This window comes from Mchenga conophoros, linkage group LG6 (genome assembly GCF_057382185.1).
Source record: "Mchenga conophoros isolate Kocher_MC1m ecotype Shallow Benthic linkage group LG6, M_conophoros_male_GT1.1, whole genome shotgun sequence".
Lineage (NCBI taxonomy): Eukaryota > Metazoa > Chordata > Actinopteri > Cichliformes > Cichlidae > Mchenga > Mchenga conophoros.
The window spans coordinates 12,300,929-12,316,475 of record NC_140531.1 but is presented as its reverse complement, the minus strand read 5'-3'; the positions used below and the strand labels follow the sequence as shown (position 1 = coordinate 12,316,475).

The 15,547-nt window shown below is 41.4% G+C and overlaps 1 protein-coding gene across 1 annotated transcript; it reads right to left on the bottom strand.

Annotated features, from left to right (window-relative positions):
• Nucleotides 1-2,853: 2,853 nt before the first annotated feature.
• LOC146572216 (homeobox protein unc-4 homolog) lies at nucleotides 2,854-8,097 on the bottom strand. Its single transcript, XM_085276233.1, has 3 exons — nucleotides 7,540-8,097; nucleotides 6,697-6,872; nucleotides 2,854-4,438 (listed from the first exon to the last, which is right to left on the bottom strand). Exons 1-3 carry the CDS (start codon nucleotides 7,802-7,804, stop codon nucleotides 3,278-3,280), a joined length of 1,602 nt encoding a protein of 533 aa, XP_085132359.1. The 5' UTR covers nucleotides 7,805-8,097; the 3' UTR covers nucleotides 2,854-3,277.
• Nucleotides 8,098-15,547: the final 7,450 nt, after the last annotated feature.

The window sequence follows — 15,547 nt, the reverse complement described above, 5'->3', positions numbered from 1 at the left end:
CCTTTCCTAGGTGCGCGCGTGTGTGTGTTTTCTTGCCTCTTGAGAATTGGAAATGGGGGATGGAGACGGGGAATGTGGAAGGTGCTAAATTAGCTGGCTGATCCGCGCTCATTGCCGCATACACATCCCCCTATTACTGCGCCCCAGCGCCGCTTAATATTCCGGGCATGGCGGGCGCGTCTAGATAGCAGATTTATCAAATGGGAAAATGAATGTATGATGATCAGTTAAATTGAAAATCAGCGCCGGGGTGACAGGCCGCGCTGACACCTCGGTAATTAGAAAGAAAAATGATGGCGTCCGAATGCATAATAGAGCAAAAACAATTTACGCTATCCCCCCACGCCGTAATGATCGCGCGTTCAAATTGAAAATTTCTCCCGGTTGAAATTGAATTCATAAAGTGTGATGCATGAGCGGCACGGACACAGCGGGAGGCCCTGCCCGGTCCAGGCTCGGCTTGATCGATTGGTCGTTTGTGTCGGTGCCACCAAAACATCTCTCTCTCCCTCTCGCTGGCTTCCTCTCTTTTCCTCTCTCCCCGTGTTTCACGATAGATAGATAGATAGATAGATAGATAGATAGATAGATAGATAGATAGATAGATAGATAGATAGATAGATAGATAGATAGATAGATAGGGACTTTGCAAACTTTTCACAAAAAGTGGGAAATCACGCAAAAATCGACTAATACATGGGAGCTGAATGGAGGTCCATGTCTGATTCCCGCTGTGCCTTGTTACATTGTTACGTCTGCAAATAAAGGTTAAGATCATCACTTCCAAAATGTATTAAGGCCAGGCACTTCGAGACGCTTTGGTTCGTTTATTTGTGGCTCTCAAAGCTGCTCGTGAGGATGCACGTGTGTTGGCCTGGGTTATTGTGAACGCCTGTTTTCTACCCATAGGTTTATAGGTTTAATCTATTTTTCAGTTTATTCCTTTAATTATTTGGGAAGAGGGGAGGGGTCCAATTTTATAGTCTACCAAAGACTCATTTGTGGTTCGTTATGTCTTGCAGCACAGTTTCCACACACACACAAGGCCCTGCTGAAGGGAGATCAGACCTATATTTTCTAATTAATCGCTCTCTCGAAACTAACCGATTATAATAAAGCGGTTTCACCCGCCAAATAAAAAAAAGAAAAGAAAAGAAAAAGAGAGAGAGAGAGAGTATAAAAGTCGGAATTTCACACAGCGCACGCGGAATGAACAATTTAATGTGATTGTTTCGGTCGAAGGGGACGTTTCCCGAGGCCTTATGGGAAAATAATGTCCTTATGAATTAAATAATAGGGTTATTACTTTCATTGATTTTAGCTGTCTGGGAATTTAGTGTTCGGCTTCGGTCTTAACCCATCCTCCTCCTGCTGTTTCTTCCACTCTCGCTCCCCTCCTCGTCCTCTTGTCTAATTATTTTCCTGTAAAGCCCCCCCTCCCCACCATCACCACCAGCTTCCTGCCGCGCAAATAGCAGAGTCACCGAGCGAAAATTATGTAAATATTATTAAAGGGACTCAGGCACGGAAATTAATTTTAGGTCGGCGCAGCAAAGTAAAGCTCCGTCCCTCGGATCCTCCTCAATTTATTTGCAAATAAAGGCGAGGTGACCGGGAGGGATCAGGGATATTTAGCCGGGCTGTCAACACGGCTCCTCTGCGCACTGCGCTCCGGAATTGATGGTTTTAATAATTGGGATTTCAGTTTCCAGGGAATTGGTGGCGTTTACACTTCATAAGCTAAACACACTCTTTTCTAAACGGGGCGCACGCCCAGTGAGCGCGAGCGGGCACACACCTGGCACATTTTTATGGAGGGGTGGCGGTGGTGGGGTCTTCTAAATATCTTTAATACGCCCATTCTTCACTTTCCTTCACTTTTTCTTTCTGCTCAGACAACAATTGGTCAAAAAAAAAATTATTAATGCAAGCCCCGCACATCACTCGCCTCCCCTCTCTCTCCTCTCTCTCCTCTCTCCTATATCTTTATCTGTCTCCCCTCCAGGGACTCGCGGTCCTATTAGAACAAATGACGAGGGGCCCGGGCGCTTTTGTAAAAAGGAGCAGGCAGGCGGGCGCGCGCCTGTCCTATTATGTGCGACACATGATCAATAGGGCGATAACGCTGCAACATCAATATAAGCGACAGAACAATGAGGGATATCATCGAACATCTATCTTAATATAGCCGACTACAAGGGCCGTCTGACAACCGCGGCAGCTCATGAAAATTCCGCCCCACGAATCTACCACCATCTCCTCCTCCTCCTCCTCCTCGCGCTCAATAGACTATGCGCTCTCATACACACACGGGCACACGCACGCACACATTCGCGGTGCAGCTGGCGCGGCTATTATTTTCCCATTTCAATTTGACACCCCTGCCTTTCATGCTAATTCTATTATTGTAGGAAGTTTATGTGATTCCGTATCACTAGAAATCGGTAATGTCTAATAACCCTTTGGGCTGAAAGGAGGGGGCGGCGGCGGCGGTGGGGGAAACTGCCTCGAGACCCGCGGCAGCCAGTGGGAAAATAATTACTTTCATATCAAAACTCAGCAGGAGGCGCAGGGTCCTATAGCCCGCGGCCACTAACCTCATTCCAGCTCGGCCTTTCAAATGAATAAATTTGTTAAAGCAATAAATACAAACAGCCAGACGGACTTGAGCCCCAGCTCCGGCTCACTACTCAGAGGGGGAAAAAAGGGGGGATTTATCTGCTGTAACACGACAAAACTCCAGCCGCCATGATCCGAGGTTCTGCCACACAGCAGCACTCCCCTACACCCGAATCTCACCTTCTTCCCCTCCCCTGCTCCTCCCTTTTCAATATGGCCCTGGAAAGACAGTGATTCAATTTAAACAATAACTTTATTTATCAAAATGTTTACATATAAATATCATTTTCTCGTTTTTTGTTGTTTTTTTTTTTACAATATCTGAGGATTTTTGTTGTGTGTAAGATGTTTATTGTAGCCTAGTTTTTGTTACAAGTTGTTCACCAAAAAAGGGAAGAAAACAAAAGAATAAAAGGAGAGAAAAAAAAGAAAGAACCTGCTTCTAAAGGTGTTTGAGGCCTGAAGCCCAAATATAAGGACAGCCACAGCTTTGAGGGGGGGCCATCTGGATTGATCACACCTTCTGATTCAAAAATAGATGAGGATTAAGTCTCCTGATTCCTGATATGTTTTAGAGCATCTCAGCAGAGCTTTGGGAATGTTTGAATAGTCTGAGCGGTGTTCCTGGTCCTTTGTTTATGTTTGCTCCTTGAAAGTGTTAGTCCATATCGACATCCTCTCCATCTGTTCCGGGTGTTTCTTGACAGTCTGTGTTTGCCTTGAGACACTCGGAGAGGTCTGGAGACGCTTGCTCCTCTCTTGCACCCTTCTCTTTTGCACACAGCTCAGCAGATTGGCAGCCATTGGTCGCCGCCTCCAATTGAACTCTGGGACTCCTCTCCTCGCCGCTGTCGCTGGACTGCGTGGAGCTCAGCCTGACCCGAGCTGTCTGAGTTGAACTGTTTGGTGGAGAAGAAACGGGGAATCTTCCATCCCCGCAGTCACCACCACAGTCCTCCACGTCGGCTCCATCCGCTCTGCTGCTAACGTGATTGTGGTGATGCTGCGTGTCGTGCTGTATATGATCCGAATTCAGCGGCTTGGTGATGCTGCCAAAGCTGCAGAGGTCAGAGGAAGCGGGGCTCCCTTCACTTGGCACACACCTCTGTCCCAGGCTGAGCCTGTTAATGCTGTCCTGACATGGTGTGGCCTTCAGGGCCGCTTGGGGCACTAGAAAACCCAAAGGCTGATGGGTAACTGGGTAAAGCAAGAAGTGACCTTTTCCCACCAGTGTCCTCTGATTAGGCAGCGAGGGGAAGTCCAGCTGAGATTTCCGTCGAGGCATGGTGTCAGAGAGGAGGCTCTCCACACTGAAAGGGTTTCGTTTCTGCAGGGCGGAGGACCTTGGGCCTCCAGGGCTGGAGCTGTGCGTGCTGCCTGGTGAAACCTGCTCCGAGTCTGCTGTTGTTCTTTGGTTTTGGTGGTTTTGTAGTTGGCTGAAGTCGTGCCGCGTTTGGTCACAGCTGGATTCAGTTTGGTGTCCTCCCGTACTCTTCGATGCTGGCAGTTCTATATGAAGAGTAAGGTTAGAAGACTGCTGCTCGCTGTCAGTGAACTGGGAGACCCCGCTGTCGCTCTCTGAACCGCCGGGTGTGTGGAAGCTGTCACCTGCGAGGAGTTTATTCTGGGACTTGAGCAGCTTCCTCTCCTGTTTCCTCTTCTTCTTCTCCTCCCGCTCGCGCTCCCTTCGTGCTATCTCCTCCGGGTCCATGGGCTCGCCGCTGCAGGTGGTCGGGTGGGAGTTGTGAGCAGGTCGGCCCGGCCCTTTCTTTGTGTTCTCCTTTTTTCTCCATTTAGCGCGTCGGTTTTGGAACCAAACCTATGCACATGTACACACAAATATACACATGAAAATACATGCACAGGTGGAACACTAGCACACAAGGTGGATTTTGCAGGAGAATGGTCTTTTTTTCACAACAACATATAACAAAAAGGACTTTTAAGAAAATGTCATTTTATACATCCTGTTGCTTTGGTGAATTTTGACAGAATTAAACTGAATTTTGTTTTAATAGTTTATCAAATATTAAAGTTTTTTTTTAGGCGAATCTCCCAAAAATGCTGAGAGGATTTGCTCCTTTTCCCTTATAATTTTTTTTACCTGCTGTTGTTACAGAAATACTCATCCAAGACTCAATTTGCATTTTTATCAATTTGCTAACATATGACAGCCTATCAGAAAATAAATACAATCCACGTATCTGTTAAATAACCATGTAAATAGTGAATTACAGAATATCTTAAATTAACATGGACACCTCTAATCAAAAATATCTTCTGAATTCAGAAAGATTCCCTTTCTAACAAGCATCGGAGGAAAAAAAGAATAAACTCTGTATTAATTTTTAAGGATTCATATTTTTCTTCTTTTTTTAATTATCCCAGCCATAAAAACCATTACATGACTTCACTGAGTGGGGCTGCATTAGACAAAAGGTTTTTTAAATAGAGTGTCTGACAGCCTTATGGCAACAGCAGACCTCTCGTCTGCCAGGATAAACTGATAAAGCAGTGTCTGACCAGAAGCTAAGCACAAAACCAAAAACTGCCTGTAAATCCACCCAAATCCCACAAAGCCTCGAAACAAGTGAAATCACTGCTTTCGTTCTCCGTGTTTCTTTGTTTACTGCAGCTTTACACATGTGCGCAGCACATTAGGTTAATAGGTCACAGCGGTGGAACCTGCAGATGCGCAGATGTGCAGGTGTTAATTACGAACGAGCGTGTGTGATGAGCACCTCCGTCGATTACATTTGACTGCACACTGGCTAAAATCGGCCATATCCCGTCCGCTTCTGTGGGTCGGAGGGACTGTGGCACTTGCACGGCAATCCCTGGCTCTCCTCCCTTCGCAGCGAGCCAAGAAAGGGAGCCTCCCCCGCCCAGGAGCGCTCCACGCCCGGCCTCTGGGCGCGCTCGTGCCCGCGTGTTCGGCACTGATAAGGTCTGGAGTGGTAAAAAGATCCGAGAATATTGCATAATAAGGAGGCGAGACCAGCATCGCGCGCGACAAAGGCGCTTCTTATGAATTGTTAATGTTGGTTATATCTTTCCCCCGCAAACCTGCTGATAAAGGAGCGTTAAGAAGCTTGAGGGAACAATAATCTGCGGTTTAGGAGCGAAATCCCCAAAACAACATCAACGGAGAGCTGTGCTTCGTTGCCGCTTTCACTCATACAGCCATGTGAGAGCTATACATGGCAAATATGCATGAACAGCCTCTACGGTAAATTATACAGAATATTATTTTAAAACGAACACAGCGAATTAATTACAAGCAACAAACTAGATCACGTATTAAGTTATTATTATTATTGTTGCTGTTATTATAATTAAGTCAAATTAAACCACCAATTTAACAAGTGATGATCCAGATCCTCAAAAAATAAACATTTACCTTAAAGTATTTTTTTATTATATGAATGTTGTTAATAAGGTTTTATTATTGTTATTATTATTGTTATTATTATGATCAGATATACTATAAAATTAATCGTTTTATTAATAGCTCACCAGTATTCATTACTGTTGCATTTAATAGTACTACTAATAATAATAATAGCCTAAAAGTTTTAATAAAAATACAATAACTCAGCTTTTAAATATATATAGTTAAACTAAAATCTAATAACTGTAAATTGTTTACAAACTGACATGAGACTCTTTGTATAATAATAATAATAATAATAATAATAATAATAATAATAGCTTGGGTGTTAAAACAAAAAATGAAAGGCGAAGGAAGAATTCTATTAACTATATCCCCCCTTGGTTTGCTCAGTAAATAGCCATGTTTTTTATTAACCCATAAATCAATAGGTTGCCTACATGCATAATTCAAAGGAGACTCTTTATTGACGCTTTGATAACTGGCAAACAGCTACCTGAATATTGGCCAGGCTAAGCCTCCACGGACCATGACAAAACTATATTGTTGTAGAGAAAATTCAGAGAAGCAGCAAAATAAATCTGGTGTCTGGTGTTGGGCTACGTCCATCTCGAGGGTAGAAAAAAGAAATAAAAATGCTCCTGAGTGTGCCCAAATCTTGTGTCTAATTTGCTGTGTGCCTTTACCTGAACCCGTGACTCCACGAGGTCAAGCCTGAGCGCGAGCGCCTCCCGCATGAACACATCCGGATAGTGACTCTCGTTGAAAGCCTTCTCGAGCTCCTCCAGCTGCCATCCGGTGAAATTCGTCCTCGTGCGCCTCCGTTTACAACCGGGACTGTCCTTATCCGGGTCCCCAGAATCTGAAGACGTGTAAGTATGTGTGTGCATGTGTGTGTTTAAGTGTGTAGAAGTGTGTGTATGTGAGCGCACGTGTGAGTGAGGGAGAGAGAGAGAGACGTTCATGCTATGAGGTTCAAGTTAGCTTGTACATTTAAACCAGTTTGTTGTAAAACTGACAACTATCACTTTTCTTTTTGCTGTTCGACATAAACCACGTCCCGATAAATACACAAATAATTAATGCTTGATTTTATTTGATATAAGAGACAATTTTCTGTTCATTAGGCCTTCAACGTTTAATTTTGGCCAAATGAATTAGCACCCTGCAATGACAAGTTTTTATCTTAGCCTCTTCTGTAGCCTTTACCGCAAATTTACTAAAACTCTGTTTCGTCTTCTTCTTCTCCTTCTTCTTTAAAAAAAAAAAAAAAAAAAAAAAACAACCTAGGTTAAAAACTTTTAAAGACTATGTTTGTTCTGTAGGCTGATTTTCCTGTAAAACCTCGCCCCCAGAATCATAAAAAGTGGCATATTTCCACTAAAAATGTTTCAATGTAGCGAGAAAAGCCCAGGAAACTTTGGTTTACCCCACTTCCTAGTACAGTACACTGTTTTCATGCACCTCTGTGTGCCTCATAAGGCAGTAAAAAAATAATTAAAAAAACAAAAAACAATAGCCCAGCCTACCTGAGAGTTTGAACTGCTGACTGTCGGAGGAGAGCAGCGAGTTAGAGCTGACCACCGAGGCCGAGCAGGAGCCGTTAAGTAATCCGTCTATAGAGAAGGGCACGGCGGCCGCGGACTGCAGCTGGTGTCCGCTCGCCAGCTCGTAGACGTGCTGGTGATGGTGGTGGTGGTGGTGATGGGGGCCGAGCGCGTACGGGAAACCCACCAACCCGCCCAAGGAGCCTCCGAACTGGGCGTGAGGATGCTCGAGTACACGGCTGTCCATGCTCGCCCGGGCTGCGGCGGGGCCGAAGTGAAGATGCAGAGGGAGGCAGTGTGGCTGAACATGCAGTCAAAACAAAAAGTCGGGCAGAGGAGGAAGAAGCGGCGAAGAGGAACCGGAGGAGGAGATACGAAGGCGGAGGTGGGGAGGGGGGGAGAGAAGGGATCCCAGGCAGACAGCCGTCTCCCACGGCCACGGTGCGGTCTGTAGTGAAACGGCGGAGACCAGGCTAGGGGAGGTATTTCACGTTTACGGTCCAGCCGATATGTCAACCCTGCTCCCTCTCTCCGCGAGCCAGCTCATTAGGACTCCTCCATCTGCTCGCGGGACCAATAAGAAACGTTAATCGCCACGTGACGTCAGAGACGCGGTTAATGGAGTAGTCTAAAGGAAGCAAAGCAAAAAGGGAGGAGAAAGAGAGAGACAGCGAGAGAAAGAGAGAGAGAGCTTTCCCCCCTTTCAGATCGATCGCTAATTACACCTGGCACGGTCCTTTAATTCAGCCCTGTCAAAACAATGAGGACGAGGCTAAGCTGCCGTGTGGAAATAGCTAACTGATTGAAAGAGCAACTCCATGAAATCCCCAGGAATAAACCTTGCATTTTTTTTCTAGAAATAAACATTTTTTTTAATTTGAACTTTTAACGCAATAACCATGCTCCCTCTTTCCCCTCACTCTCACTTCAATTGCGCGATCGTGCATGTGTGCGCGCTCCCGTATGGTGTGTAAGTGTCTTTTACGGGGCATTCGGGTGCAGATTGATCCAATAACAGCGCCTTTATTATCAGCCTCCCCGCCTTTTCCTGAGCTGTCACATTGCATTTTAAAGTACAAGCCTCTCTCCATCTCTGTAACCCCCCCCCCCCCCCCCCACACACACACACACACACACACCACACACACCACACACACACATCACCGAGCCATCCATGACCGAGGTGTTGGTCGACTATTCATTATTTCGATTTTTTACCTCACAGCTTACACTCGTGTTTAGCTGTAAAGTGGATTGTAGCCTACACGACGTGATGTTTCCAAGAATCCAATACAGTAAGTAGTCTCCGTTCAGCCTTAACTGAGCGTGCTAGGATAAAATGCTTTTCTGAGTTAGGCCATGAAGCTTTATTAGCTTTTCTGGAGATTTTTCTTTCTTTCTTTCTTTTTTAAATGATATCACATGACATTCACCTGATGATAGGTGTTTGTCCAGCAGTGAGACTTAGTCCACAGATGTTCACGTAGGTAATCAATAATTCCTGTAGTCTTCAAAGCTAATTTTTAAAGTTTGCTTGTCATTCTTGAAATGGTGACTAGTGAAATTTTACCTCACCATCTAGTTGTTCTGGAGCTTCCTACCGTATCACATGGAATTAAGTAAACTTCAGCTCTTGGATAATGTGAGATGATCAAAACCCATAAAATTTCAGTGAATTTTGAGAGAAGGGATCCCAGGCAGACAGCCTGGGTTGTTTTTTTCTTTTCAGAAATGAACTTCTTATGGCTATTGTTGAAAAATAAACAAAGTATAGAACTTTAAATGCAAAAGGTATTCCAGCATTTTGTTCTCTAAAGGAAAAGTAATACTTACACCAATATATTTAAAAAAAAGTAGACCTCTCTGATGTAAGTTAAAGTTACACTGTAGTTTTTTTTTAAAGTTAAACTTTATTACATTGTATGAAAGAGTATCTACTGAAGATCTGTCCTGTCTTTCTCCAGTCATCATCAAACATTGATGGCAAATAGCTGCCCCTCCCTGAGCTTTAAGCCTGTTAAAAGGGAGTTTTCCTGCCCACTGTCGCCAGATGCTTGCTCATAGGGGGGTTGCTGGGGTTTTCTCTGTATTACTGTAGGGTCTATACTTTTCAATTTAAAGCACCTTGAGGTAACTGTTATATTTTGGTGCCATATAAATAAAATGTAATTTCATAAACTGTTTTAATACTGCTCAAATATGGAAAAGTTCTACATTTTTAAATTCTACTCAAGTAAAAGCAAAATGAGGAATGTTTAGCTCCATTTACATTTGCTGTAATTTTCAACGACTGACAAATATGTTGATTTGAACAGCACCTGTAAAAACAGATCCCCTCTGTACTTACCACAAAATTGTATATAACTGTAGGTCAGTTAATGTAAGATTTAATTTATTATTTTACACTCTGGCTTATTCTAAGTCCTGAGCTGTGTGTGCTTTCATATTTCATGTCTTATATATTCCTAATTTGAGAACAGGCTTACTAATTATATCAACAATGTTCATATGGATAGACGTCATGTGTCTATGTTTAAAGGAAATAAACTACATTGTAGACACAAAGCCTCTGGCATAGTGGCTAACATACAGCAATAGAAAAACACAAACATAGTAGGTTTAGTTGGCCCTGACTGTTAATTTGGCCATTATATTTGGTCAACTAAACTTTAAAAAACCATGCAACAACCAGTACTCTGTGTAGCTTCTTCGTCAGAACAGACATCAGAATTTTTCTGACTCTAATAAAGAAATGCTGTTTGTAATAAAAAGGGAGGAAAAGAGTAAGCAAGGTTTACTAAAAGAGTCTTTATGTTTAAGTAATTCATGCTGATGGGTCCAAATGTTCAGATCATCGCCCTGACAGATGTTTTTTTTCACAGACAGGTGGACAGACATTTCTGAACTCTCAGGAAGATTTTTTTTTAAAAACATTTACTTAGAAATCTGATAATCTGGTAGAAAATGCTGCTGCTCTTCCATTTAGTGTGTGCGCTCATGTTAAGAAAAATGCTGCCGAAAAGAACATTTAAAGTATTGTTTTTTAGTTTTGACAGATACAGCAAACAATTTTAATATCAAAGCATGACATTTCACTTTGTTTAAAGGGTTACTGACTTGAACAGTCCTAATTTACAGTCCTTGTTGAATCAGCCCATCATATTGCTTGACACACAATAACCCACAACCCATCTTCTTTATTTATTTATTATTTACATAACTTCCCAGCCCAGCAGCAACCCCAAAATGGAAAGTGGAAAAAAACGTAAAACGATTGATAACCCTCCTTTGAAACTGCTTGGGACAAGGCAGCCAGTTTCAAAATACTTGGCAGGTGACTGGCTGAATCCATCTGTCTATTATCATTCAACTCAGGCTAATGAGCACAACCAAATAATCTAATTAGTGGAAGTTTGTAATAGACACACCCTAAAAGAAATGGAACCAAGCAAAAAAGACAGCATTAAACTAAAGCGTTGTTAGGAACATAAATTGTTGGACAAAGAGACATTGTTTTTCTCCCTCTGTACACCATCACAGTCAATTTAAGCTCAAACAATCAATATGTGATTGAAGTGCAGACCATAATTTAAGTTTAACAACATTTTGCCATTAATTGGTTCAGAACTACAGCCATTTGTGCACACAGTCCATCAATTTCAGATGCTCAAAAGTAATTGGACAAACTAAGATCATTTTAAATGTAAGGATTATTTTTAATATTTGCATGACAATCCTTTGCAGTCAATGACTGCCTGAAGTTTGGAACCAACAACCATCACCAAATGCTGTGAGGTGCTCGGCCTTTACTGCAGCCACTTTCAGTTGCTGCCCACTTGTGGGTCTCTCTGCCTTCAAGTTTGTATCAAAAAAAAATTCAAAACATGATATATTGGGTTGTGGCTAACTTGGCTGTTGAGAGACTGTTCGGTTATTTTTCCAGTATGCTGTTGGTCATTATGCATTTTTACTGTAAAGCACTGTCCAATCAGTTTTGCTGTTTTTAGCTGAATCTGAGCAGATGTATAGCCCTGTATACATCACAGTTCATCCTGCTACTTCTGTGAGCAGTCACATCATCAATAAACACTAGTGACCTGCTTATACTGGCAGCCATACATGACCATACCATAACATCGTCTCCACCATGTGTGACAGATAATGTGTCCCATCTGGCCTTCGTGTTCTTGAGTAAAATGGGCAGTTTGTACCTTGTTGTAAACTGTATTTTCATTTATTAAGGCATCCCTTTACTGTAAACCTTGACAGTGATACGCTCACCCCCTCCTTGACTTGGTTAGATTGTGTTTGTTTTTTGTTGTTTTTGTTAACCATGGAAATAATTCTGTGATCATGCACTCAGTTGCCTTCTGTGATTTTTTGTTGCTGAGCTGGCCAGTGCATTAATTAGTTTTAACAACGGACCAGATTGCTGATTTGACCAAACCTAAAGTTTTTGCTGTCCCTCTGGCAGGTTTATTTTGTTTTTGTATTTTTCAGCCTAACCCTCATTTGCACTGGCATCTATTTGGACCTTTAAAATTCTAGTGAAAAGATTCAAAATGCAAATGCAACACTTATCAGTCAACTATCCAATTGAGCTCATTTCGAGCCCCTGGAAATGGGAAACTGTGTACAAAAATGGCTGTAATACCTAAACAAATTAAAATCTTCTGTGGTAAAGAGGTAAAGCTAACCGAAACATATCTTTGTCCAGTAAATGATAGAGCTAACTGTAAATGCCTGAAATGAGAATGTGCTGTTATGTAACACAATTCTAGTGATATGTGTTTTATCAGTGGCATATTGGAAAATTGATAAGGTCAATTTAAATATCCATACATTATTAAGCTAGATTTTACATATATTGTCTTCTTTTTTGTATTTTCATTGTGCCTTCCTTTTTTATTTTTGGAAATTGGTGACTCTTTACTTTTTGGTCAAAACCACAACAAGAATAAGCGCATAACTTGAAGTGTGGTACAATGAATTATGAGGTCATTTTGTAAGAATCCAGCATCCTTGTGATGCAATTGATTAAAATAGGAAGTATGCACATGTTTTGAGAACAGACTCTTGTCAGACTTCAGGATCATGTTTGTGGTTTCATGCTAACATGCTTAAATGTTTAGCACAGCAAACGTTGCTCCATGCTGGATCATCTTCACTTGCCATATTAGTAGTACAAACTAAACCTTGGGATGTGGGAATGGCATTCATTTTGTTGAAATTAGATTAAAAACATAGCAAAATAATAGAAATATGACTAATGGAGAGAACAGTAAGTAAGATGTTCAAAGATGCAAAAATTGACCTGTGGGATGACATGAATTTCATGGTAATCCACCCATTAATTTTCAAGATGTTTCAAATCATCACAGCTCTAAGCAGGAAAAAAATTGATATATATAAATATATATCACATTGCAGATGTTGATATATATATATATATATATATATATATATATATATATATAGATATATCTATATATATATATATAGATATATAGATATATAGATATATAGATATATATAGATATATATATATATATATATATATATATAGATATATAGATATATAGATATATATATATATATATATATATAGATATATATATATATAGATATATATATCTATATAGATATATATATATATATCTCCAACGCCCTTAAATTGACAAAGTGAGGCTCAATCGTTTTTACACCCAACTTGCATCTTTTTTCCATTTATTTACTGGAAGCAAGATATAGCCTTTTCCAGTGACCAGCAACACCATTTCAATAGCAACCAAACAGACTGAAGCAGTCTCTGGTGTCTCAGGTTAAGAAAAAAAGAGGCAAGATGACTGCAATTAAAATTTCAAGTTATCCCATCAAGTTAAGGGTCTAGCCAAATGCGAGGGGAAATGGTGCTCAAATTGATGTGTGCGTTGGAAAATGGGAAATGAAAGGTGTTGAAATTTACAATCATAGCACAGGCCAGGAGCAACTGGGTGTCCAGGTGGACATCTTCGAGGAAGTGATGGAGGGAGAGGGAGAGGGAGAGCAAGATTATACATATAAATTGTAAACGGTGTCGCAGGGGCCAAATCTTGCCCACGGCGGTGACTGCTTCATTTTGTGTTAAATTTCTTGACAGAAAGCCACCCGCGTGCTGGTGAATACTGAATGGTAATCAGAGCTGGTTGAATAAGTGGCTCCCCCTCCCGCTTCCATTACTGTGAATTAATTCGACTTTATTTATCCAATTTCTGGAGCTGACAGAATGTTAATTTGAGTTGAGATTTCTCTCTGCTGTTCTGCCTGTGACCCGTAGCCCTGGGATTGGCGTGTTGTAATAACCTGAATCTTTCACCAGAAGCTCCGATAATTGTTACCTTATTAGCATGTAAATTGTTTAATTAATATTATTATGAAGAACCATATAATCCCTCCGTTACTTGACCCCGAGTCCACACACGAGCAGGCTTTCTGCATTTCAATGTCTAGGTTTTAAATGGACTCTTTAATGTTGGCTGGTCGTCGGGCTCTTATAAACCCCTCTTTCCTCAATCTTAGTGCAACTTTGAACAGCTTGAGAGGCCCTTTTCATCTCCCTCACTTCTCTATCTCTTGCTTTTGCTCTATTTCCTTTTTATTTCTGTGCTGTTCTTTCTGATATGTATTTATTTTCCTGCTGCCATTTTTGAACATCAAAATCCAATGCCTTCTTGTCATTTGCTTATAAAAGGGTTTTTTTTTCTGAAAGCTCCCCCTCCCCATCCAAACCCTCCCCTGTTCTTTCCCAGTGGCTGTGTGAGCCAAACACATGCAGTGCTCGATGAAAAGCAGCCCTTGACATGAGGTCCTCAGAGACTGCAGCATTTAAATTCCCTTTTCTTCCCTCCTCCTCCTCTTTTTGCTGGGCACGAGTGACATTGTCAGATGCTAGCTTTAATTAACTTGATAATAAGATGGGCAACTCACATGCAGGCCAGGGTTCGGCTTGCCTTGCCTCTAGCCCTCCTCCCTTCTCTCATCTCTCTTTGCAGGCCACGCCACTAAATCTACACTTACGCAAGGAAAAGCCTATGAAAAAAGTGACAAAAATATTTTTGATTTGATTTCAAAATACACTTCAGCCTCGGGACTGTTAGAGGGAATTCCCCCTCCTGAAATCAGATGTTTTCTGGATAAACTACAATTAAAGCCACGGCCACGTTACTACTGTCCAACCATCATAACATACAACATCAAGCTGAGTGTATTTATTATGGTACAAGGTATCAGCATTATCAACTTAAGACAAATATATATTTGCCCTAAAATCCTCAAACAGATGACATTTAATGACATAAAATGAGATCAGTTTTGTGGAAAAAGTACCTCGGGATGGTTATTTGGTGTAAAAATGTACCAAATCTACCAAACAAATGTGGCACTACCTCCTGTGGTAACCCCCTTAAAACTAAGGTAGCAGCAGAAAGAAGCTGCTTTTTAAAGAACCTCATGTTTGAGTAAAAATTCTGTAAATTTTCCAGTCTGTTGATAGTAATTGCTAAAAATGAAACTTCCAAATAAATAAATAAATCCTAAAACTGAAGTACATGCATCTATAAATTTGCCAGTGAACATAAGGATAATTAAAAGGCCTGGCGGAAAAGCACATCCTGAACACAACAATTGATTCAAGTTATTTGGAGACAGTGTAGGTACGTTTGGTGTCGACCACACCAGACCCTTTCAGGATAGCATGAAGCCACGTGACAAGTGGAGCCAAAAAAGGACCTTTTAGTATAGTATATTGTATATACTTTACTAAACAAACTAGGAAATCCATTTTATGGACAACACATGCAATAAAAGTCTGAAACATGTGCAACCAATTTTAATTGGGTTGTAAGTCTGTGTTAATGATAAACAACTGCAACAGGATATAACTCCTGACGTTTTCTTAAATGAATTAGGCCAGATGTTTATGGCCAGATGTTTATGTTCCTTGTTTATGTTC

Coding starts and splice junctions, on each gene's coding strand:
- LOC146572216 (XM_085276233.1), bottom strand. CDS start 7,804: ATGGACAGCCGTGTACTCGAGCATCCTCACGCCCAGTTCGGAGGCTCC. Junction 6,873..7,539: donor TCAGCAGTTCAAACTCTCAG/GTAGGCTGGGCT, acceptor ACACGTCTTCAG/ATTCTGGGGACCCGGATAAG. Junction 4,439..6,696: donor TCGTGGAGTCACGGGTTCAG/GTAAAGGCACAC, acceptor ACATGTGCATAG/GTTTGGTTCCAAAACCGACG.